At 42.2% G+C, this 24,705-nt stretch overlaps 1 protein-coding gene across 1 annotated transcript; it reads right to left on the bottom strand.

The window, feature by feature from the left end:
- Window positions 1-1,078: 1,078 nt before the first annotated feature.
- Window positions 1,079-24,165, bottom strand: TMEM150B (transmembrane protein 150B). Its single transcript, XM_058182592.1, has 7 exons — window positions 24,029-24,165; window positions 16,712-16,789; window positions 14,495-14,554; window positions 12,434-12,501; window positions 10,090-10,217; window positions 4,405-4,582; window positions 1,079-2,340 (listed from the first exon to the last, which is right to left on the bottom strand). Exons 1-7 carry the CDS (start codon window positions 24,163-24,165, stop codon window positions 2,141-2,143), a joined length of 849 nt encoding a protein of 282 aa, XP_058038575.1. The 3' UTR covers window positions 1,079-2,140.
- Between the last annotated feature and the right edge of the window lie 540 nt (window positions 24,166-24,705).

The following is a 24,705-nucleotide window of genomic DNA, read 5'->3' as shown; positions in this document are numbered from 1 at the left end:
GCGCCATTGTAACTTTGAACACTCACTAAATGAATTATTGTAAATGGTGGACTACCTGTCTAGTTGAAACTAATGACCGTATCTTCAGGAATTTAAGGGTAGATTTAAGTGGTGTAGGGTTTCCTGCCTCAGCAGGGGGTTGGACTAGAAGACCTCCAAGGTCCCTTCCAACTTTGTTATTATGTTATGTTATGTTAAGTGTTTGCCAGGAATGAGGTATGGGTATAAAAGTGGGCAATGAAACACAAGGCTGTATGATTGGATTATGAGCTCAGATCTCTGTATTATAAAGGATGGAACCCTTAGAATCTGTGTTGAAAATTAGTAGATGGTATATAAATTTTTGCACAAGCAGGGTTAAGCACCATGCAGTGATTCATGCAAAGGTTATAGCCATGAAAGGGGCTGCAGAAAGTGGCATACACAATGAAAAAAAATGAGACAAAAAAGACAGTTTATTTGCAAAATAATTATGTTTATGAATCCCATTAATTAACAAGAAAATTTCCATTAACTAGGAAAGGCTGGTTCAGGGATTCTGGGAATTGACATCCATAGGTTATAAGGGTGCTATAACAGGAGTTGTCCACCCCGTGTTAGAATGTGTCTGAAGAGGTGGCATTATTCGGGGAACAATCCATTTAGAGGCCACCATCTTTTTTAAAAGATTCCAGGCATGCTTTGATTTAGGAATGGTTAATTCTCTTTACTGTCCCCTCTCCAAAGAATCATGTAATTATTCAGTATCCTTTGATTGCCAGAATTCATCTTCACACTTGCAGAAATCCGTCTGGGACTCTTTCCCGCTTAGCTAAAAATGTATTGTTATCTTGAAACGTTTGTCAATCTTCAGTTGGTTTTAGAGGTTTTATTGCCAAATCTTTCTGGAAGACACAGCCTTTCTATTTTCTACATAGTTAAATATATTCAATATAATATTAACGCTGCATACAAATGCACCAGACCCGCTATGAACTAAGAGAAAAAGAGAGAGGAAAGATACTTCTGTGAACAAAATAGGATCCAAAAACTTTAATTTATTAATTTTCCATCACAAAAGAACTGAAACTGTGCCAGGAAAAGTTATTATACTGTAAATACAGCAATTAAAATAAAAGTTGTCAGGGAAAAAGATAGAAACATTTGTCCCCCTTGTGGTAGAGTATAATTTAGGCAAAGTTTTAAGAAAACATAAAAGGAAGAGGGAAGCTTTGGATTTTCAGATCTGGCCTTCTAATGGGATAATTCAACTTCATTAAATATTAGGAAAAGCAAGTTCCTTTTTGATCAGAGGAAGGACACCCAAAGTGTTAACTTCTAGGAGATGTAAAGAAACTGGATTCACTCTGATCAATATAAATCTAGTGTATACACAGATATACACATTTTAAGAAGTTGGGTATTTTAAGAAACTGGATAGTATCATCTTGCATGTCTGAAAGAAACAATTCATGCATATGTAGATATAACTATTCTGTAGATTTTAACTGTTTAAACTGCTTTTAGAATATAAGTACACTTAGTTTAGCCAGCTTTGAAGTAACAAGATCTACTCTGCAAAATGTACAGTATTTTGGCTGCTTTCTTCATTTGTTCTCATCCATGTCTGCTGACAATGATGGAAGAAGAGGAAAAATATTCATTTTTATCTATACTAAGGAATCAATCAATTTTTTTCCTCCTAGGAGGAAAAAAAAAAGGCTTCATCACTTTTCAATTTGTAACAAATTCTTCCATCAAGCTGATTTGGGCAGGTGAGCTGGCCAATTGAGAAGTTACTAGCAGAAAATTAAATAGATTTTTAAAAATCTATTTAAAAAAAACCAAAAGAACAAATACAGGAGATGACAAGTAGATCTTCCCATGAAAAACACTGGGGCTAACTTCCCTGACAGGAAAAAAAAAAAAAGACTGAATCCTTATAAAGGACACCTAGGATACTTCTCCTCTACTACAGAATTATATGGATCCAAAAATAAGAAGACTTTTCAAATGAGAAAATAATAAGTCAGGCAATGTTTTGGGTTCTCTTTCCCTCACAGCCAAATAAACGCTGAGGACTTGATACAGTGTTTTTCACCAAAAATATCAGGCCTGGTGCATGGACAAGACGCCATTTTCTTCTGTGGAACGAAAAGAATCAGAGTGAAAGAGTTTGAACTGAGATCTGCACATTCGGGAAATCATCCTCTGCATAGCGGGGCAATATATGGATTGAGCAGCCGCCGATGTGTCGGAAATCCACCGCAAAAAGGCCAAACAGCAGGAAGAGGTCCATGGCCAAGGCCCATTCGCAGTAGGCTGCCTCCGAATGCAGTTGCAGGTAAAAAAGAACAACCGCTGAAGTTGAAAAGTCAAGGCATCATAATTTCCAGCTAGTAGAATCAAATTTACCACAGAGTTGGAGAGGGAGAGAGATATTCCAGGAATGGCTTCAGTGTGATAGGAAGTGGAGGAGGATGGTCCTTTGTGGGAAAACACAAATGGGTTTCACACCAGTCTTGCTAAGCCAGTGATGGGTTGCCTATAACCCTCAGGCCCAATTTTGAGCTCCAAGATTATACAGGTAGTCCTCAATTTACAACCAAAATTGAGCCCAAAATTTCTGTTGCTAAGTGAGAAATTTTTTAAGAGAGTTTTGCTCCATTGTAAAACCTTTCTTGCCATGGTTGTTAAGTGAGTTAAATTAGCAACACGGTTGTTAAGTGAATCTGGCTTCCCCATTGATTTTGCTCGTCAGAAGGTTGCAAAAGGGATCCAGGGACACTGCAATCATCATAAATATGAATCAGTTGCCAAGCATCTGAATGTTAATCATGTGAGCCTAGGGATGCCACAACGGTCATAAGTGTGAAAAATATTCATGTCACTTTTTTTCTATGCCGTTATAAAACATTGAACGGTCACTAAATGAACTGCTGTAAGTCAAGGACTACCTGTACCAGCAAAACCGGCAGCAAATTTCAGCACCCCGGTTCTTAGCACTTTCTGAGGAAATGTTTACGCATTTAAAAAAAAGAGTAAAAATACTTTTAACAGACTCATCCTCCTCCTCCCTGAAAATCAGGGCCCCAAAATTTGAACCACAGTGCTTACAAAGATGTCAGCCGTCACTATCCTCAAAAAAGTATTCTTTTAACAGTTATAAGGTTGCTTATGGCTGTGTAAAACTATATTAACTGGCTGGATTAAATGGGTGGATTCAGAACACTTCTGTAAAGCACCCCTACCATGCACAAGAACTGGGATTCATGATTAAAAAGTGACCCTTAATGGTCACTTTAGAAAGATCTAATCAGCGAGAACTTATCTATTCCTTCAAAAAGAATTAAACTCAATTGCATTTACTGGTACATAATCTTGTCAATGAGCAAGATTCGTCCTTTTCCAGCTTCCCAAGGATAGATCTGCTAGTTCAAGGCAAAAACCCTTGCTTCTCATGGCCCTCTTGCGGCCAGAGGATAGGTCAGCTGGCTAAATGGGAAAACAAATATACAAGACTCCTTACTATGAATTTTAAGGGACATATCAGGAGCCTGACAGGATTACTTTCTTATACCAGCCTTGGGGAAAGTGTTTCCAGGCTCTTAATAAGAGATTCTTCAACACCATTCCTTAAAGATCTATGGAGATTCTTAGTCATCCAGGCTATGGTTGTCCCAAAAGTGCTTTTTTCAAAAGGAAACTGGACTTCCTTTGTTTTTCCTTGAAGACATTTCGCTTCTCAGATGAGAAGCAAAATGTCTTCAAAGAAAAACAAAAAAAGTCCAATTTTCTTTTGAAAAACAAAAACAAAAACCACCTTTGGGACATTCCCTAAAGATCTGAAGACCTCGCTGATCTTGCAACACTCTTTAACACATGTTTGGAGAAAAATCTCATGAGGTTCATGTCCAGAGGTGGTATTCAGCAGGTTCTGACCAGTTCTGGAGAACCGGTAATGGAAATTTTGAGTAATTTGGAGAATCTGTAAATACCACCTCTGACAGGCCCTGTCCCCATCTATTCTCTGCCTCCCGAATCCCAGCTGATCGCGAGGAAATGAGGATTTTCCAGCAGGCTTCCCCTGGACTGGGGAGGGAATGGAGATTTTACAGTATCCTTCCCTTGGAATGGGGAGGGAATGGAGATTTTACAGTATCCTTCCCCTGCCATGCCCACCAAGCCATGCCCACAGAACCGGTAGTAAAAAAATTTGAATCCCACTACTGCTCATGCCTCTTCCAAACAAACCTTAGGGCGATAGTAACAAGGATTCTACCTCTCCTTACCCTTCATCCCTAAAGACTGCTAGCTCCAGCTTCACCATCTCTTCCCAGACGCCTCTACTCCAGAACTGCAATTCCTCCCCACCCACCGGCCCACCCCCATGTTCCAGCTGTACCGATCTCTTATTCAGGATACTGGAAATAAACAAAATGGAACCACAAAGGCTAAGAAAGAAGCGGAGTGGTCCAATCCAGGTTCCTCCATGTCTTGGTCTCACTTTCTTGGTCAGAATGGTTTGGACCCAGAAATAAAGGTTGCCAATCACAAAAGCCAAGAAGGCGCCGGTAACGTGGACTTCCAGTTCGTTATATTGCTGCAAAAGAGGGAAAGATAGAAGGGTTATTCCATGTCTTTAAATGGAAGAACATAATAGGTAGAACATAATTATATAGGTTGTGCAATCAAATAACAGGTAGTCCAGGACTTATAATGGAGCTTAAAATTTATGTTGTTAAGCGAGTCATATATTAAGTAAATTTTGCCTATTTTATGACCTTTTTTCCCAAAGCTGTTAAGTGAATCACCGCAGTTGTTAAGCTAGTAATATGGTTATTGAGTGAGTCTGGCTTCCTCACTGACTTTGCTTGCAGAAATATCACAAAATGTGATCACATGACTGCATCGGTCATAAATATAAGTCAGTTGCTAAGCATCTGGATTTTGTTCACATGATCATGGGATGCTGTGACAGTGGCATGAAAAACGGTCATAAGTCACTTTTTTCAGTGCTGTTGCAATTTTGAACAGTCGCCAAATGAACTGTTGTAACTCGAGGACTAACTGTAGTATACATTGGAAAAGTGCTGCTTCCCAGCTTCAGAGGCTAGATTTGTCCCCGAGGGGAAAAACTCTTAATAGCCCTTAGTGCTGATTGAAATGAAAGGATCTCAATAATGAGAACCCATTTGGTTAAAGAGCTGAGTTAGAAATGGGGGGATTGTGAGTCCTTCTTAGGTAGGAAGGATGAATAACTTTGGGCCAGTCACACTGTCTCAGCCCACACCCACACGTGGCATTGTGGTCATGGGAAAAATAGGACAAGGAATCATTGTGTATGCCATCTTGACTTAGACAAAATAAAGGTGGTGTAATGGTGGGATAACACATCTTTTCATTTTTGCGACGTGTGTCATCTCTTAAATAAAAATAGTTTGTTCTCTTCTCAGTAGTGACTCTTGCACAAGGCAGGACTGCTGTTGTACAGGCATTCCTTGAGTTATAACCATTCAATCAATCAATCCAGTTTATTACTGCATATTGCCCCCAATTTGGGTCTAATTTTACCGATTTTGAAAGGCTGAGTCAACCTTTAGCCGGTCAGGATTGAACTCCTGGCAGTGGACAGAGGCAGTCTGCACTACTGCATTCTAACCACCAGGGTCTTGAATTAAGCTGTGGGGTAATGAGACTCAGTGTAGATCAACTTCAAAAGGTGGAGGGATTTTTTTTTAGATTTAGGGACTGAAACTATGCAACAGTGTAGAACCCTGACTTTTTGTCTATGGCTGTGATGGTGAACCTATGGCACGTGTGCTGGAAGTAGCACACTGAGCTATTTCACTGGGCATGCGAGCTGCCACCTGTTGCTCTTCTGGCTTCCGGCGCACAGGCCAGCTGGTCTTTGCATGAACGTAAGTGCCAGAAACCGAAAAAACAGCCATGCGCATGCTGGCCACGTGGTCTTCTGGTTTCTGGCACACATGCATGTGCAAAGATCACCTGACTAGTGCACACTTAAATACCAGAAACCAGAAGATCATCTTCCCGGCATACACATGCGCACCAGGCAGCTGCTCTTCCGGTTTCCAGCACTCCTCCATGCACTGGAACCCGGAAGAGCAAGGGGAGCAGAACTGCCAGCCCAGATGGGTGCACTGGGGCTTCCCTCCCTCCCTGCCCAAGTGAACTTCTTGCACAGCCCCAGCCCCCCAGCCCAGGGCACTGACGCCCATCTGTGGTCCAGAGCGCCTGACTGGCTCAGACACATGTGGCAATGGGGCAGCATTTGCTGGATGGGCAGCTGGCCACCCCGCCAGCAGCTCCTACTGCTGCGAGGGGTGAGGGGATGGCAGCGGTTTTTCCGCTGCTGCTTCCGGCCGGGATGCTGAAGCGGCCATGAGGAAAAGGAGCTGCTGTTGGGGAGGCGAGCTGCCCCAGGATGGCCGGAGGTGAGCACTGCTCATGCATGGAGATGCCACCGAGGGGTAAGAGGAGCACTGGCTGGAAAGCGGGAAGACGCCACCAAGGGGTAAGAGGTGCGCTGGCCAGGAAGCTGCTGCCAAGGCAGGTGTGAAATGCTCCCAGTTCAGACCGGATCGCACAATCTGGTAGTGATGGGGGCAGGTAGTTCGGAGAACTGGTAGCAAAAATACCTGCCCCTCCCTACTGCCCATGCATCGCTGTTCCTTTTCTCTGTCCCTTAAGCTCTCAGTGGTGATATAGCTGCAAACGGCCTTAAATGACTGTTGTGGTGCTTCAAAGGACCGCACTACAGCTGATCAGTGCTGTAGGCGGCTAGTAGACCGGTGTCTCTATTTTTAAAGAAGGTAGATCGGTGCCTCCCAAAAAAAGGCAATTGGTAGACCAGTGCCTCTATTTTTAAATAAGGTAGACCGGTGCGCTCCCAAGTTTTGTATAGTTTATTATATATTATTATTGGCCATGCCCATTCAGTCACCTGACCATCAAGCCATGCCCACCAATTAAGCTACGCCCACAGAAAATTTTTAGATTTCACCTCTGTGCCAAGGAGTAAGAGGCACGCCAGCTGGGAAGCGGCTGGGAAGCGAGTGGGCTGTGCTGGCTTGTTCTCAGTGGTAGGCTGGGGGGGGGGGTGCTTTATCCTGGCCAGAATTGGGGTGAAGCTCTCCCATCTGCTGGTCCCCCAACCTGAACCCCGGGAACACCAATGCACCTTCCCTTCGAGGCTGGGAAGGGATCCGGCTTTCCAGCAGAGGGAGGTAGCATTCCCTACCCAACTTTCTCTCCCTCCCTGGGGTGGTGGAAGCAGGTCATTGGTGGAGATGTCCCGCCACCCCAACGGGGACCAGGGGGGTTGGCAGGGAGGCATGAGGCCCCCCCGAAAGGCCAGGCGGAGCTGGCGCATGCACACTAGACAGATGGTCTTCACGTGCGCATCAGCACCACAAACTGGAAGACCAGGTGGCCGGCACACATGTGCGTGCTGGAAACCGGAATATCATCTGCTCTTCTGGTTCCCGGCATGTGGGTGCGCGCACACACGTTCCCATTTCAGAACTCAGTGCCAAAAAGTTTCGCCAACACTAGTCTATGGAGATTCTGTCTATGATTTCCATCTAGATTTTTATCTATGGAGATTCCTTGACTTTCTCTTCCCCCAGCTCTGGTCTTTTTACATCTCAGTCAGTGGTGGGATTCAACTGGTTCTCGCCACTTCGGCCGAACCAGTTGTTAAATTGCTGACTGGCCCCGCTCCGCCCCTCTCCTCCTGACCCTGCCCTCTGGGTGTGCGCATACGAGGAGGCAAGCTCACAGGGCCTGGCGACCCTGGGTACTACTTGCTGAGCGCTGCCCTTCACCCAGGATGCCAGGCCAGCCCTTGCACACTTGGAGCCTCCTGTGTGCACGCCCGGGGGCGGGGCCAAGGTGGCAGCGCAGATCTAAGGCTTGGCCCGGGTGCCTCTATGCCCTGCTTGCTGTCCTTTCCCTGGGACCACCCCACCCCCACCTGAGAAAGCAATGTCCCTACCTGTGCGTGCAGCAAGGAAGAGGTGGGAAGGAGAGGGCATGGGACCCAGGGGCCTTCTACCTGCCAGCACACCATGGGCAGTAGGAGATTACAAGCCTCAAGGGCTCTAGGGGGGAGGTAGAAGGTGCGCGGCTACTGCCATTGCAGGGGGGGGTAGGGGGCGGCGGAAGCTTACCTGATTTTCAGTTCCATTGCATTTCTCCGTCATGTTTCTTGTGCAGGGAAATAAAATGTTGTGGGACTAAAAATAAAGTGCAATCAATCAATTTCAACTTCTTGCAAAAGAGAAAAATCCCACAAACTTTTGTTTTCCTGCACACAATAGCAAGAAATGCTATGGAGCTGGAAATCAGGTAGGCAAAAAAATGCTTGGGGAAAGTGAAGGCTTCTGGCGGGTGGCGGGTGGGGCAAGTGGTGGCAAACTCTCTTCTTCCTGCTGCAACTCCTTCCCTTGTATTGTCTGCTCCATTTCCCATTTCTACATTGCAGTGCAGCATCCACTTTGATAGCGAAGCGGGGGTGTGTGTAATTTGCCTCCTCAAACTAACCCGCAGTCTTCCCTACACTGGGATCAGCTTCCATCAGGTCACTCAGTGGCTCCGTTGGCTGCAAACAAAACAGCAACGCCTCTTCCTGCTAGGAAGCGCAAATGGGGTGTCTGTGTGCACATGGGGCTGCTTGGAGAGAGAGAGAGCAAGAGAGCTCTCCAACCTCTGTGCGTATGTGTGTGGCTTTTTTTCTCCCTTCCTCCGATTTTCTTTTTTTCTTGGAAACAAAGGAGGTGCAGTTGGGGGGGGGAGGGGGGGTTGTCCCAAAAAGCCAGACCACAAAGTTAAAAGAACAGCTTTTGAAATCCTTAAAAAAGTTACGATGCTGACCCTGGGCCAGCAATTTCGTTTTTGGGAAAAAACAAGCAGCAGGTATCTGAGCAAGCATCCCTGGCTCTTAATAAGGGTGACATTTAAAAGTTGGGGGGGGAGGGGAAGTCGCCTTCTCCCCTAGGAAATGGAAGGGAGGGGAAAAAAGGAAAGAAGATGGGAATAAAAAGGAGAGAAGGAGGGAGTAGGAAGGAAGGAAGGAGATGGAAATAAAAAGGAGAGAAGGAGGAAGCAGGGAGGGAGGGAGGGAGGGAGGGAGGGAGGGAGGAAGAAAGAAAGATTATAATGAGAGACAGTGAGGGTTTGAGATAAATCCTGCCTTAGCACTTGGCTACCAGCAGCCCTGCTGCCTTTTGACATGTGGCTTCTTGGGGGTGCATTTTGGAGAAGTGTCAAAAGAAATGGTAAAAGGGCAATCATTTTGGGATTAAATTCCAAATGAAATTGGGTCTTCAGGGTAAGGAGACATGAAGAACTTTCAACTGCAGGTTTCTAAAAATCTTACTAAAATGAATGTCTAGAGGCAGCTCAGCTCCAGAGGGAGCAAAAGAGATAGGGCCCCAATGAGGGTCTTAGCTATTTAGCTCAGGAATAACAGAATAAGAGAATTGAAAGGGACTTTGGAGGTCTTCTAGTCCAACCCCCTGCTCAGGTAGGAAAACTGAGGATGCCAAAATCTGAATAGAGGGCCTGGGAAAGGTGTCAGAATAACAGAATAGCACTTAGAAGGGACCTTGGGGGTGTGTGTGTGAACCCTATACCATTTCAGAGAAGTGGCGGTCCCGTCTCCTCTTGGAAACCTCCATTGTGGAAGCAGCCAGAACTTGGGAAACAAGCAGTTCCACTGGTTGTTCTCACTGTCAGGAAATTTCCCCTTAGTTTTAGGTTGCTCCTCTTTGTTGAGTTTCCATCCATTGCTTCTTGTTTTGCCTTCTGCTTCTTTGGAAAATACATTGCACCCCCCCTTCTTTGTGGCAGCCCCTTAAAACCCTGTAGTCTATCACACTCTTGGGCAAAGCATGTGAGCCATTTCCATCTTTCAGTGGTCTATGAAAGTACACCACTTAACGTGAGTGACATTGAATTAGCCACACCCACCCTGTCACATGACCACCTAGCCACACCCACCCTGTCACATGACCACCTAGCCACGCTGATAGAACCTGTTGTTAAATTATTTGAATCCCACCACTGATCTCAGTGGTAGCTTACCTGGAAATTCCCCACTAATGTTGCACCAAAGGCACAAAGTAGACCTAAAATAAGTCCAAATAGATTCAGACGGGAGCGATAGCCATAATCTCGGACTTGTATGTACTTTATAAAGCACACCACCATACCTGAAAATAACAGTGAAATAAATTTTGATCATTTTTTTGTCAGATAGATTTATAGCTTAATATGCTGACCCACTGTTGTTAGACACATGCCTAAAAGAATTTGCTGCTCTTTACATAGATAAGCGTATCCCCGCCCCCGTCCCTCCTTTCCTTCCTTCCACAATGGTAAATGATCCACATTCTTTGAAAGACAGCAGAGAACAAGTAATTGCAATGGTGCTTGAACAGATCATGCTGGTTGGTTCAGACATTATCCCAAGCTATGGTTTCTTTCAACACGGTTCACTGAAAAAAAATCACCTTTGGTTGGTTTGTTCAATACTTAAGCATGGTGAAAAACTCACTCAAGAAACACTAACACGTGGAAATAGTGCCTCTTGCAGGCAGTATAGTAGAACTATGCTCAGTTTATCCTAGCAGAAATGCAGGAGTCAGAGAGTATCTTTTCTGAGTAACAATTTGTATTAAAAGGCATACCTTTTCCAGATTTGAAGCTGAGCTAATGCCTTTTAATTACATTTGTTATTCAGAAAAGGTGGTGCTACCCTTTTGATTTTTTTTTAACATGGAAATAATTTGCTGAGCATTTTATTATTTCAGGCTAGTAGGTTATAGTGTAGTGTAGTGGAGCAGAGCAGAACAGCGTAGAGCACTGTTTTCTTTCATTATATGTGCTTGTATATAATGTTGTGACAAAAATAAATAAATAAATAAATAAAGAGCAGAACAGGAGATGGAGGGACCTTAGAGGTCTTCTAGTCCAGCCCCCTACTCAAACAGGAGAACCTATACCATTTCAGATAAGTGACTTTCTAGTCTCTTCTTAAAAACTTCCATTCATGGAGCGTTCACGATTTCTGAAGGCGAGCTGTTCCACTGGTTAATTGCCCTCACTGTTAGGAAGTTTCTCCTTAATTCCAGGTTTCTTCTCTCCTTGATTAGTTTTCATCCATTGTTTCTTGTCCTGCCCTCTGGTGCTTTGGAGAATAACTTGACCCCCTCTTCCTTGTGGCAACCCCTTAGGTAAGTCCCTGGTTGTATCCAAGAGCAAGAATCCCAAAGTTACATACTATAGATCTTATGTGTAAATCAAGGACAGTTTACACATGCCTATATCTATAGAGATTCCAGGGGAGAATTACTTTACAATTGCAGGATAAGAAAGGAGAGTGAAGAACTAGTCACAGTTCGGGACTACAGTAATATTCTTTGAAATGCAACAATGTAGCTTTGATAAAAAAGAAGTGCCAAAACTAATTGTTATTCTAACAAGTTGGCCTTGCACTTAATTGCAGAAAGAGGAAAGATAAGGAAAACGTCATTATTGGCTTCCTTCAATCTGCTGCCTTTCACTAAAGATTCCACTGGCATTAACACTTCACTGGAAACATTGGCCCAACTAAAAGAATGCTACAAGTCATTGAACCAAAGAACACATTTATCAGCCATAGTGTCTGGATTCATGCAATTTAATAAACCATAACTTTGTGTAAAGCTTGAGGATTGTGTAACACATTCTGTATTCTAAAATCCTTAATCCTTTTTTTTTCTTTAAAAAAAATGAGCTCTACAGAAGGAATAGATCTGAATAATAAAAAAATAGTTTTAACAAGTCACCCTGGCTTCTTCTGAAAGGGGTAGTATGGAGGGGTGGGCTTCAAAATTTTTAGCAAGGGGGTCTCTGCCTGGTTGCTGGGTGTGTGTGGCCATGGTGTGTGTGGCCTAGTCGGCTTTCTGCACCATGGGGGAGGGATATTTTTGCCCTCCCTGGGCTCTGGAGGCTTTCCTCAAGCCTCTAGGAGGGCGAAAAGGGCCTCTCCAGTCTCCGGAAGCCCTCTGGAGGCTGGAAACGGCCCATTATGGCCTTTCCAAACTTCCAGTAGGCCCGTTTCCCCCACCCTGCACTTACTTACATCCAAAATGGGCAGTGTGGGGACTCCTGGGAAGGGCAGGGTGGGTGGGGGCCAGCCAGGGGTGGGATTTGAGGGTTCTCTGAACTGCACAGAATCTTAGTTAGAGGTTCTCCCAAACCCCTGTGAACCCACAGCAGCCCCACCCCTGGGTGATTCCCATATTCAGGAGTATCCATTGCAGATTGAGGGCAGATCCAGAGCAGATTGAGCCTCCTTATTGAATTGATTGTTGTATTAAGCTATTAATTACATGGTCTTGTAGCAGTTTACAATATGAGGAATAGATGGAGAGAAATATCTTACCTAAAAAGGCTCCTAGATTAAGAATTTGTCCAAACACGCAACTCTGGGGTGGGTAAGCACCACACGTGCTGAGAAACAAGAAATTAGGAAATTTCACATAACTAGGTGCAATTTTAGAAGCTGCGGCTATTTTCCTTGTTGCTTCAGAAGTCCCATCCCAAGATGTTATATTCAAAGAGGCCAAAGATTGCCTTTCCCCTGGCTGGTATTTAGGTTGCATTAGGTTATAATTCCCATTAATTTACTCCTACAGCAAACTTGATTTTTTTAAAAAAAATCCCCCAATACTTGACTTTTCTAATATATATTTGGATTAAGGAATGTTTTCTGTGTAAAAGAAAGTTGACACAGTCTATAGCTTGGGCCAGGGGTCTCCAAACTTTGCAAACTTAAGTCTTTTGGACTTCAATTTCCAGAATTCCATAGTCAGTCTGGCTGAGGAATTCTTGGAGTTGAGGTCCACAAGTCTTAAAGTTACCATTTTGGAGCTCCTGGCTTAGGCTAGGCAGATAAATGCCCCCTTCTATCTGATGGCCCTGTTTGCCCTCCCTCTCTCCTGCATCTTTTGAAAGGTAGATAGTTTCTACTCCATCTCTGCAATTTTCCCAAGATCAAACATAAAAGTCAATTATATTTAGACTAGATTTGCCAGATTCTTAAGCTAATTTGGATGAGCAAGGTGATTAACATAATGCCATATCTCAACTGGCACATGATTTATTCACACACATTAATAACAATGAAGTAGCCCTCGACCTCCAAAAACATTTGTTCAGTGATGGTTTGAAGTTTCAACAGTAATGAAAAAAGGGAATTATGATCAGTTCTCAACTTATGACCATCTCAGTATCCCCATGGGCATGTGATCAAAATTCAGGCGCTTGGCGAATGGCATACATCTATAAAGGTTGTAAAATCTTAGGCTCATGTGATCACCGTTTGCCACCTTCCCAGACATCTTCTGGACAAGCAATGCAATAGGGGGAGCCAGATTTGCTTAATGACCACATTATTCGCTTAGATGCAGTTATTTGCTTAACTGTGGTTGCAAAGGTTGCAAAATTGAGTGTAGCTCACATAATAATCACCGTTAGCAATGAAAATTTTGATCCCCAGTGTGGCCATAAGTTGAGGATGATCTGTATTGTTTTCTACTTAAGATATGAAACACTTCTTCCACCTACCCAAAACTCTTTCTTAACCATCTATCCACTTTAACCTAAATCCTCAGTTTTTTGCTTATTTACATTTTTACCCCTTTTGATTTAGGACAACTATCCCAGGAGTGAAATGCTCCCAGTTTGGACTGGATCACCCGATCCAGTAGCGATAGCAGTGTGTGGTTCCGAGAACCGGTAGCAAAAATCCCTGACCCTTCCTTCCCCCCCATGCCCAGCTGAGCCGCGCGATCATCAGAGGTTTTTTCCCCCACTTTTAAAAGCATTTTTTCTTCAGCTGAAAATTGCTTTTAAAAGTAAAAAGAAAAGCCTCTGATGATCGTGCAGCTCAGCTGAGATCGTGAGAGGAGTCTTTTAAAAGCATTTTTAACAACCTCTTTTGCTGAAGAGTTTGTAGAAAAAATGCTTTTAAAAGTAAAAAAAAAAAAGTTGGCCATGCCCACCCAGTCACATTACCCACCACCACCACCAAGCCACGCCCACAGAACTGGTAGTAGCAAATTTTACATTTCACCACTGAGCTATACCACATCATGGCAATTTCCAAATATGTGGACTTCAACCCCTAGAATCCCACAGTCAGGCATGGCCACTGAGGAGAATTCTGGGAGTTGAAATTCATACCAGAAATTACTAAGATTGGGAAATACTATCTTAAACCATGTGACAAAAATATAAGCAGGGGAACAACTTGGAGAGGCCGTTCTATAAAATGGGGGCAACTACAAAAATGTCCTTCACCTCTACCAGGGATAACTTGGCCTTTACGAATTGGGGGAAAACAGGATCAGAACAGAAGAAGATTCTCTGGAAAATTCTCGGTTGGTGGGGTAACCTCCCCTACCTGCTCCCCAAAATACCTGAATTTGAACCCCCCCCTTACCTGATATATGGAAAGGTTTCGGTAATATTGACAGAGCCATTTGAAACTGCCATAGCAAATCTGAAGAAATAAGAACCTGGTGAGACAACTAGAACAATCTTATCAAAACTTAGCTTGTTATTCCTAATTAACTTAGTCTTAGACAATGTATTGCAGGCACATTTGGGTGGGTAGAAATATGGAAGCGATGGGTGTGACATCCCCATGGAAGCCCCATTATCCTTAATGTACACTTACTAAAGTAGAGAGGGTTTCGTTGTGATACTATTTTCATGCCCTTCTTTCTAGTACATGTTTCTGGTACACAATACACATTACAGCTGTGCACACCTTAGTAGTGTCTTTTGGACTGTGTGTGAACAGAGCAGCTAGTTCCATATGAAACTTTGCCTCACCATTAAAATTAGCATTTTTTTCACACTCATGTAAAAGAAAAAAAAAAGCCCAGGTCCTGAATACAATAATAGATAAATTTTCTATCTGAATGAAATTCAAATATATTTTCTTCATCTTTTTTGAACTACAGGTAATCCCCAACTTACAACTATTTGTTTAGTGACCGTTTAAAGTTATAACGGCACTGAAAAAAGTGACTTATGGCAGTTTTTCACACTTACGATTGTTGCACATGATCAAAATTTGGACTCTTGGCAACTGGTTCATATTTATGACGGTTTCAGTGTCCCCGGGTCATGTGATCATCTTTTGTGACCTTCTGACCAGCAAAGTCCATGAAGAAGCTAAATTCACTTGACAAATGTATTACTAACTTAACAACTGCAGTGATTCACTTACCAACTGTGGCAAGAAAGGTTGTAAAATGGGGCAAAATTCATTGAAGAACTATCTCGCTTAGCAACAGATATGTTAGGCTCAATTGTGGTTGAAGATTATCTGTATACAGAATCCTAGTACAGATCATCCAGCATTTCCCCTAGCAATGGTTTCTCAGACATATGTATTTTTAATATAAATCAGTTTTTTCTAATCTGAAGCCCTCAAAAATTAGGTTTGATGGGATTTCTAAGAATGGAGATCTCTGAATATCTGGAGTCCATATGTTAATATTAATCTACCAGATGTGCTACCAAGGAGAAGGACAAGAACTTGTCACATAGCCAACATTGTACAGAAGACTTTTTGACTCAGCATAATTTGTGAATCTTGTTGTTTCAAATATCTGGAATTATTAAAGGCAGCACAATTTGGGGTTCAAGCTGTAATTCTGCCAGTGACTCCTTAACAATTGAAGCCCATTCACCCTATTTAAAACTTTGCAATTTTTTTGAAGTGCTGCAGGAACTGTACTGCCAAACAGATGCAACAATTCCCACCAAATTGCACAATTATGCCAAAGTAAGCCAGTTTACTCTGATTATAGAGCATTTTAACAGAAAGATTCTTTGTGGAAAGATGATCAAACTGCCTAATTAACTATTAAAAGGAAGCCCTATTTTGTACCATTAAAACATTAACAACTGAATAGGCTAGGGTGAGGTCCTGCCTGCTTTTCTTTGTTAACATATGCATCTTATCAAGCAACATATTATGCATCATATTGTTCCTTCAGCAAAGGAAATTAACAGAAAAACCTGTTTTCTGTTAATTTCTGCAACAAAAAATGGCCACAGATCAAACTATTGTGATAGTTAAAAAAGAATGGGAAGTAGCAGATTTAATTATGTTAGATACCCCTCATTTCAGAGAGAAAAATGGTCTCTCCTAAATTAATGTATCAGATCTTTTATAAGAATCCATTTTCCTAGATCTCAGAGAAAGAATAAAGATTCCTATCCATTGTTATAAAACCTTTTCTGCCAAAGAGTCTGTCTGTCTTGGTAAACCAGACCACATGAGCTAATTCCACTTTATTCTACAGTCACTTTGATGGAATCTTGCAAGTCTAAAAGTACAATTCTCCAGCCCTTTTATTAGAGCCCAAGAACTAGGAAGGGTCTCTTTTGAGCTCTTGCCTCACTTACTATTCAACTGTGGACAAAACTGTCTTTTATCTGATCATACTTGGCAGCATACCTTCACCCAGTTCCCCACAATTTTCCTCATGAGGCATGAGTCCAGGAACTCAACTGGACTTTTCTGCTACTTCTGAGCTTCCCATCCCCACTCCCAACACAAAATCTAATTTGTGTTTCACTTCCAGATACGTGCCTGAGCATCACCTATTTGCTGCCCCCCCCCCATGCATTTATTACTCACACAACCCAAAAGCCACAAATGCCCATGGTAGCCAGGAACACAGGAAGCATAGGCCAAAACAACATGCTGATGGTATATCTGAAGGCATAAAAAACAAACAAACAAACAAACAAACACAGGAGAAGACCATTAACTGTGGCCTCAAGTTCCAGGAATGTTCCAGGATTTGAGGGAGAACAAAATGGGATCAACCAGACAAGAGCCTGGGACAGAGACAATATCCCTGAATTCTATAGAGCTGGATAATAAACATTAGATAAAATAATTACAAGCCAGGTTTCCTGATATCCATTGAGATGATTTTCTTAGTCTGCTAAGTCAAGGAAGTTGTCTCAGCCCTCTGCAAAAGCCTTCTGACTTGCAAGTGGATGCACGAAATTTAAAGAGGGAAAGCTGCGAGATTTAAAGCTCTAATTACAAGAATATGGGTAAAGGTTTAAGGCCATTCGTCTGGCTCAACAGCCAACCAGCAAGGTCAGGCTCCTGCCAAGAATCAAAACAATTTTTTTTCCCCTCATAGCTAGGGACCATGAAAGATAGCACTGAAATCTAGGTATACTAACGGAACTGGCACAGTTCTGCTTACTATGCGGTTAGATAACATGCAAACGTTGGGGGCTTTGGAACAGATAATGGGAAAATTGAATACTATACTTAATTAGCCAAAAAATATACAGAAGGAATCAGAGATTCTGGGTTTGGTTTCTTGTTTGAACTTTGGACTTAAGTAATATAGAGCGTTTCCTTACCCTGGAATTATCTGCTTGCTGTAGTGTTCAAGGTTTTTTCCCCTGTTCAAGATCACAAACCTGCTGCTGAAGGAATGAAAATATGCCAGGGTGTTTTCTAATCATACACCCAACTCTGGGCTCCTCAGTTGGGGCAAAGGGCACTGAGAGTACTATCAATCTGAGACTTTTGTCCTGGCAAAAGCTTCATTACGTATGTGACTGACAGCAAAAGCAAAAATTATTTATACTACATCAAGCCCTACTGCTCCTTTAAGAACAGCTTCATTTACTCTTTCAGGAGGAACCCTCTCTGTATTGGTAGATTCTAGATAAGCTGGAGCAACCCTCTACAATCCTCAGTCAATATGGTCACTTGGCTATGGGTCCTCAGGATTTGGGGAATTAAAGTCAAGAATTTTTAGAAGATTCCTCTGTTGGGAGATTTATGAGAACCAAGATTCTTGTAGAATGAATTAATTTTGCATGAAGGCATTTCAGCAGCCAATCAGAGAAAATCAAGAGAAATGAAATAAAAATACAGATTAAAAAACAAACCCTACATAATTTCTCAGGGAACAAGTTGGCTAACTTAATTGATTTAACATCCTCATTCATTGCAACTGTTGAGCTTCTAGCACAGTTGTTTAGAATCTGGGAACCATACTAGGGGAATTAAGCAATCATGGTCCCACAATGCAATCTTAAAGGGCAGCAAAGATGAAACCCAGCCAGGATTCATTTGCATTTGCTTCATTGTGTGTAATCTACTTTTTGGTTGTGTAGCCCTCCCAAAGCCTGGGAATCTGTCTCTTTGGGAGAAGGTAGTATTCTGCTGCCAGGTTTGCTAAAACTCTGGGTTTTTCCACTATTCTTGACAAATGACTATTATTTATATCTTGAAGAGGTGAAAGGTGAAATGCATTCAAATAAACAAGAAGGGAAGGATTGGTCTTTAAGTCACTGAATCCCAATTCTATCTCCAGCTTCCCTAACCTGGTTTTTAGTAAGTGCCTTGGATCACAATTCTCATTATCCTTGGTAGCAGAATGGATGGATTGAAGATGATGGGCATAGAATTTAAGTCAAAGATGCTCCAAAATGGAGAAGGATGCTTTTAGTCTAATCCCCTGCCTTTTGACCAATACCCAAAGAGATCCTTGACTTAGCCACACTAGTCCCTTTCCTTAGTAGTAAAATTGTGTTCTGGGGATCTGACTAGTTTTGCTCAAGGAATGCCACTCGCTGCCCCTCGTGCAATATGATGTTACAATTACTTGGTGCTGGCACAGATGTAATCTGCATCTTACATGAAGCCAGTGATTTTTTCTTGAAGGAATGTAGGAATCTTGAATTTAAGAAACTGGATTTGCAGCAACACATGGAAGGCTGATCCAGGTAAAAAGATGGTGGGACACATTTTGTCACCTATGAATCAAAAGACAGTGATTTTAGGTCCTGAAAAGTGAATGCCTGTGTAACCTGAGAATAGCTAAATAATCTGATTTTTAGTATGTGTCATGGCAGCTAAATTCACGCAATGCATTTTTCTGAAGAAAAAAACAATAACCAATGGCTGAATTTGTACAGTATACTTAGCTGAAACCAAGTGTTAATACTACAGATAGATAGAGCCAGAGCCAGATGGCCAAATTTACAGAATAAACCACAATTGGCTGAGTTCATGCAGCAAAGCCATATTATGGCTGCATGAATTCAGCCAGTTGTGGTTTATTCTGTAAATCTGGTCATAGAGATGAAAAGCCATGGCTAATACCAACTAAGTACCACCAGAATAATCATACTGATCTTTATTAATTACATTTATATATTTGCCAATATATATATGATTTGGTTCAGCTCCTTATACTTCAAGCCTAATCATTCCAAATTAGCAACCATTGTTCTGTGGCTTATATTGTTTAGATTACGCTAATCATACTACTAATGTGTTATTTTATATTGTAAAACTGATGGTGAGGGGATGGTGTTGGTATACAATGTTTACTGACGAGTCTCAAGTGTTCATGTGCTTCTCTTCCCCATTATTTGGGAAGCAAGGAGGGGGAATGAGTGTTTTTGGGGAGTTTGACTAAAGCAAATTTCCTTAAATGTGAGAAATCAGGACTTATTCTAGTTAGCTAACAAAGGAGAACTTGAATCCTCATTTGATTTTAGTTCTTAGACTACAGTTACCAAAGCAAGGAAGTTGCATAGACAGAGAAGTTAACAAAGGGAGGATGTTCAAAACAATTTATATATCTGAATAAAACAAACAAAACTTCAAGGAGTTTTGGACATTTTATTTAACAAATGAAGTTACAAAACAAAAACATTGTTTTGCAATGTGCTAATTATTCTGCTGACTAATGTCTAGACCTAAAATGGCGAACCTATGGCACGTGAGCTGTCACCCCAATTCAGATCTGCTGTGCATGCGTGCGTGACTCCCACCAGTCAGCTGGTCACTGGGGCTCTGCCGTACATGTACGGGGAACGAAGCATGGAGGGGGGTGTTGCATACTCCCATTGCATTTTGGGGGTTCGGGCAATTGTTATGTTAAAAACCCAATATGTTTGTTGAGATCTTCATAAACCACCTGATAATTTTGGATGTATGATCTCAGCAAAGTCTTGCTCAATTATGGTATTCCCACCCTCCCCACAAAACAGTCACTCTCTGAGGTCTGCCCTAGAATATTCTTCTGGATGGTTAAAAGGAACAGCTGAAAAAAGTAGAAAGTACAGCTGGTTGTCCACTTATAACCATTTAGTAACTGATGTTACAACAGCATTGAAAAAGGTGACTTATGACCTTTTTCACACTTATAATTGTTGCAGCATCCCCATGGTCACTTGAACAAAATTCAGACACTTGACAACTGACTCATATTTATGATGGTTGCAGTGTCCTGGGGTTGTGTGATCACCTTTTGTGACCTTTTGAAAAGAAAAGCCAATAGGGGATTTGGGAGGCGTGGCCAGTGTCACAATGGAACAGATGCGAACCTCGAGAGCCCTGGGGTGAGTGCCGAAAATCCTTTCGATATGGGGGTCCGGCTCGGACCATAGCTGCCCTGCAGGGGCAGCGAAGAATGAGGGAACTGCTGGAATGAACAGGGAAGTTGCAAATTCCCTGCAGCTCCAGTTTCCCCCCCCCCCTCGACTCAGCAAGGAGGACCGCAGCCATCGGGACGGCCACAAAGAACGAGCAGGAAGATAAAGCACAAACAATGAATAAAATATTGAAGCCGGGTGAGTTAATATCAGCTCATGAAGAGGAGTAATTTTGCCAATAAGCTTTTAAAGAAAAATTGAGAAATAGCAGCTAATTTAAACAGGAAATGAAAACGGAAGGAAATAATTAATGATACTTAAAACCTAACAAAATTTGGCTTGGAACCTAAGTCTAGAGCCCTAATTAAATAGAGAAACAGAGAAAATAAGACTTCTAATTAAAATTGATTTTGGAGAATTTTGGAAGTTTTTATTGATTATTTAAAGATTACAAGCAAGAAGAAAAAAGAAAGGATTTAACTAAGACTTTAAAAATGGATTTTAATCGAACATCTCCCAGTTCCTCTATTCTTTAGAAATTTGGACTTAAAGGATTACAATGAAACTATTTAAACGGGACTGAAAAAGGGAAACAAATTGATACAGAAAAAAAAAGTGTGGCTCTATTTTACAGACAAAATGGATACTTTGTTAATTGTGGATTGAAACTGTAAACTAAAGACTGACACCTAAAGGCAGAAGAAGAAATATAGGAGGGAAATGTCTTTGTGATTTCAGGACAATTTCAAAGAAGGATTTTAGCAACCAGATGGCTGAACTTTAAGACTTATAACAGCAAAGAACAAAGCAGAAAACAATGGATAACAAGAGAAATATACAAATGACATCTAAGCAAGAAATATAAAAAATGACTACAGAACTGGAATATTAAAGACAAGAGCTGCTTGCAGCAATGATAGTCAAGAATACAAAAAGCATGATATAATAATGTAAAGCTAAAATTTGTATTAAAGATCATCAGAGGATTATAAAAATGTTGAGAAAAGGAGGAATGGGGTATTAAGAAATTTAATAAGATGAAAATATGAAAATTTTAAGCATATGTAATGAAATTGAAATAATTTAAGATAAAACTTTCAATAGAATATTTGAATACAAGCATGGAATTATGTGAGAAATGAGACATGTTCGCTCCTTTTCACTTTGCTCTTTTCATTTTGTTTATTATTTTTATTTTTTTTCTTTTATTTGGAATGGGATTATGAAATAATAAGTGATGGGGGACCTTTTTGAAACTAAAAGGTAAGATTTAATGTGTGAGAGATTTTTATAGATATCAGCTTGTTCTATTTTCTTTTTTAGTTACTGGTCTGTCTTCGATAAAATTAGAGATAATTATGGTTGTATTTTGTTTAATGAAGAAGTGGGGGCCAAGAAAGGGGGCAAAAATATGGAAACTAGACTTGATTTAACATCAATCTCAGGATAGAGGGGTGGAACAAATGTTTTGATAGAAATGTGCAAATAATAAAATTTTAAGAGGGGAAGGGAAAAATACTGGATAAACAATACAATGAGGGGGTGAAATTTGAAATGTGTTTAATTATGTACCTGACTGATATTTTGTTCAAAAGGACTTTTATATGGTTTGTTTGTTTTTTTAAAAAAATAAAGAAAACTTTTTTCAAAAAAAGAAAAGAAAAGAAAAGTCAATAGGGAAGTCAGATTCATTTAACAACCATGTTATTAACTTAACAACGGCAATGATTCACTTAACAACTGGGGCAAGAAAGACCGTTAAATGGAGAAAACTCACTTAACAACTGTCTTGCTTACAAACAGAAATTTTGGGCTGAATTGTGGTAATTAGTCAAGGACTACTTGTATATTTCTTCCCCCATAAGGATTTTGTAAGCCACCCAGAATCACTGAAAGTGAGTGGTTGGCTCTAAATAAATAAATAAAAATAAATCCTATTGTCTGCCAAAGTCAAGGGAACATTTAGGGCAGTGGTAGTCAACCTGGTCCCTACCATCCACTAGTGGGCATTCCAGCTTTCATGGTGGGCGGTAGGGGTTTTGTTTGATACTGAAGCACTTTCCTTTTTTTTAATTTAATTGATTTTTTTAAATACGGCATAGAAGTTTACAAGCCCCAAAAATGCTTGTAATTCTGCTTTGTTTTTTGGGGGTGGAGCCTTTCTAATGGCTCGCACTTTGCTCTCAGTTGGGTGGATGCATCCTTATCTATCTGGTAACCCAAGAATTCTACAGATTCAACTCCTATCTAGCATTTGTTGAGTTTAACCTTAAGCCCCGCAGACCTGAAAATGCCCAAAACCTTCCACAATTTGACCCCTAATTCTTCCAAGTTTTCTGCTGATATCAGTACATCGTCAAAATATGGGACTACTCCCGGTAGACCCTGTAGAAGCCGTTCCATGAGGTTTTGGAATAACCCAGGGGCTACACTAACTCCGAACTGAAGTCGAGTGCATTTAAAAGCGCCCCGGTATGTGACAATCGTCTGTGCTTCGGCTGTTTCGTTGTCAACTGGTAATTGTTGGTAGGCTTGAGCCAGATCGAGTTTGGCAAAGTCCTGTCCCTGCCCTAACGAGTGCAACAAATGTTGCACTATGGGGACGGGGTAAGCACTCTTTTGCAGTGCTTTGTTAAGCGTTGCCTTATAGTCAGCACAAATACGGACTGATCCGTCCGGTTTGACTGGGGTCACTATTGGTGTCTCCCATTTTGCATGGTCGACAGGGACTAATATTCCCTGGCTTACTTATTTATCTAGTTCCCTGTCAATCTTGGGTTTGAGAGCGAATGGAACCCTCCTAGCTTTTAATCTAATGGGAGCTACCTGGGAGTCTAAATTGAATGAAATGGGGGTCCCCACGTACTTGCCCAGGCTGTCCTGAAAAACGTCCTCGAATTCCCTCAGCAATTCGTCCTTCAGGTTGACTCCACTTCTGTGAATTCCGGTTATGCCCATTCCCAAGGCTCGGAACCAGTCCAGACCTAATAAGCTGGGCAGATTTCCATCTACGATGGTGATTGGCAGGGTTTTCTTGAAATGTCCATATCTCACTCTGACCGACGTGACTCCTCGAACAGGGATTCGGTTTCCTTGCTAGTCTTGCACTCTCAGCTTTTGGGGTTGCAGCTGGCGTTTCGTGACTTCTGGCAGGTCCCTCGCGATTGTGTCCCAAGACATAATCGTGATTGATGAGCCGGTATCCACCTCCATTTTACACTGCACTCCTTCAACGTAGGTCTTAGTGAATATTTTCTTTTCTAGCCGTGTCGATGCATGGCCCACTCGCACAGTGGTGTGATTTGACTTCGCACCTTTTTTGAACTGGCCAGTCCCTGGCCACTTCGCGGAACCGGCGCCCTGTTGATTGGCTGGTTTGAATTTTTGGCGGGAAGGTTGGGAGGCTCGGCAGGCCTGAGCTATATGTCCTTTCTTTTCACACCGCCGACAAATTGCGTCCTTGAACCTGCAATTCTGTCATTGGTGTTGGCCTCCGCAACTCATGCACTCGTCACGGTCGCCTCTTTCCGGCCTCCCGGTGTGGAAAACCTCTTTCTCGTCTTCATCTTCCCATTCTGCCTGGATCTCTTCGCTGTGGACCGGCATTGCTTTTGCTGAGGAATTTGGTGCGTTCGGCTTCTGTAGGGTTTCCACCGCTTTGGTGGACATCTCGTGCGCCCTGGCCTCATCCAGGGCTATCGCTAGGGTTAGGTTGCTTTTCGACAGCAGCCACCTCTGTAGTCGGATGTCCCTGACCCCACAAATGAGTTGTTCTAATAAAGTGTCCTCCCAGTCCCTATACTCACAGTGGGTTGCGGCTTTCCTTAATGCGGCCATGTACACGCTTATCGATTCGCCCTCTCGCTGAACTCTTTGCCTTAGCTCGAAACGTTGTACGAACTTCGATGGCACCAGCACGTAGTGTGCTCGTAGCGTCATCTGTAGCACTGGCCATGGCACCGACTGGACAGGCGTTGGTTCCGACAGCGATTCGGCGGTATCGAAGACTTCTGGCCCACAGTGGCTCAGGAAGTAAGCGCGCTTCCGATTATCCGTTACTCCTTGCAGGTCATTGGCTTCGAGGAAACATTCGAAACGAGCCATGTACGACCCCCATTTCTCCTTGGCTTGGTCGAATGGTGCTGGCGGCGTATAGCTAGACATCGCTATGTATCCGCTCTGGATGACTGGCTGGGTTTGAAACTAAGT

Source organism: Ahaetulla prasina, chromosome 4 (assembly GCF_028640845.1).
Source record: "Ahaetulla prasina isolate Xishuangbanna chromosome 4, ASM2864084v1, whole genome shotgun sequence".
Lineage (NCBI taxonomy): Eukaryota > Metazoa > Chordata > Lepidosauria > Squamata > Colubridae > Ahaetulla > Ahaetulla prasina.
This window is presented reverse-complemented; position numbering and strand designations above follow the sequence as displayed.

Coding starts and splice junctions, on each gene's coding strand:
- TMEM150B (XM_058182592.1), bottom strand. CDS start 24,165: ATGTCCACCAAAGCGGTGGAAACCCTACAGAAGCCGAACGCACCAAAT. Junction 12,502..14,494: donor GAAACCTTTCCATATATCAG/GTAAGGGGGGGG, acceptor CTTGTTTCTCAG/CACGTGTGGTGCTTACCCAC. Junction 2,341..4,404: donor TTCCATTTTGTTTATTTCCA/GTATCCTGAATA, acceptor TTTCAACTTCAG/CGGTTGTTCTTTTTTACCTG.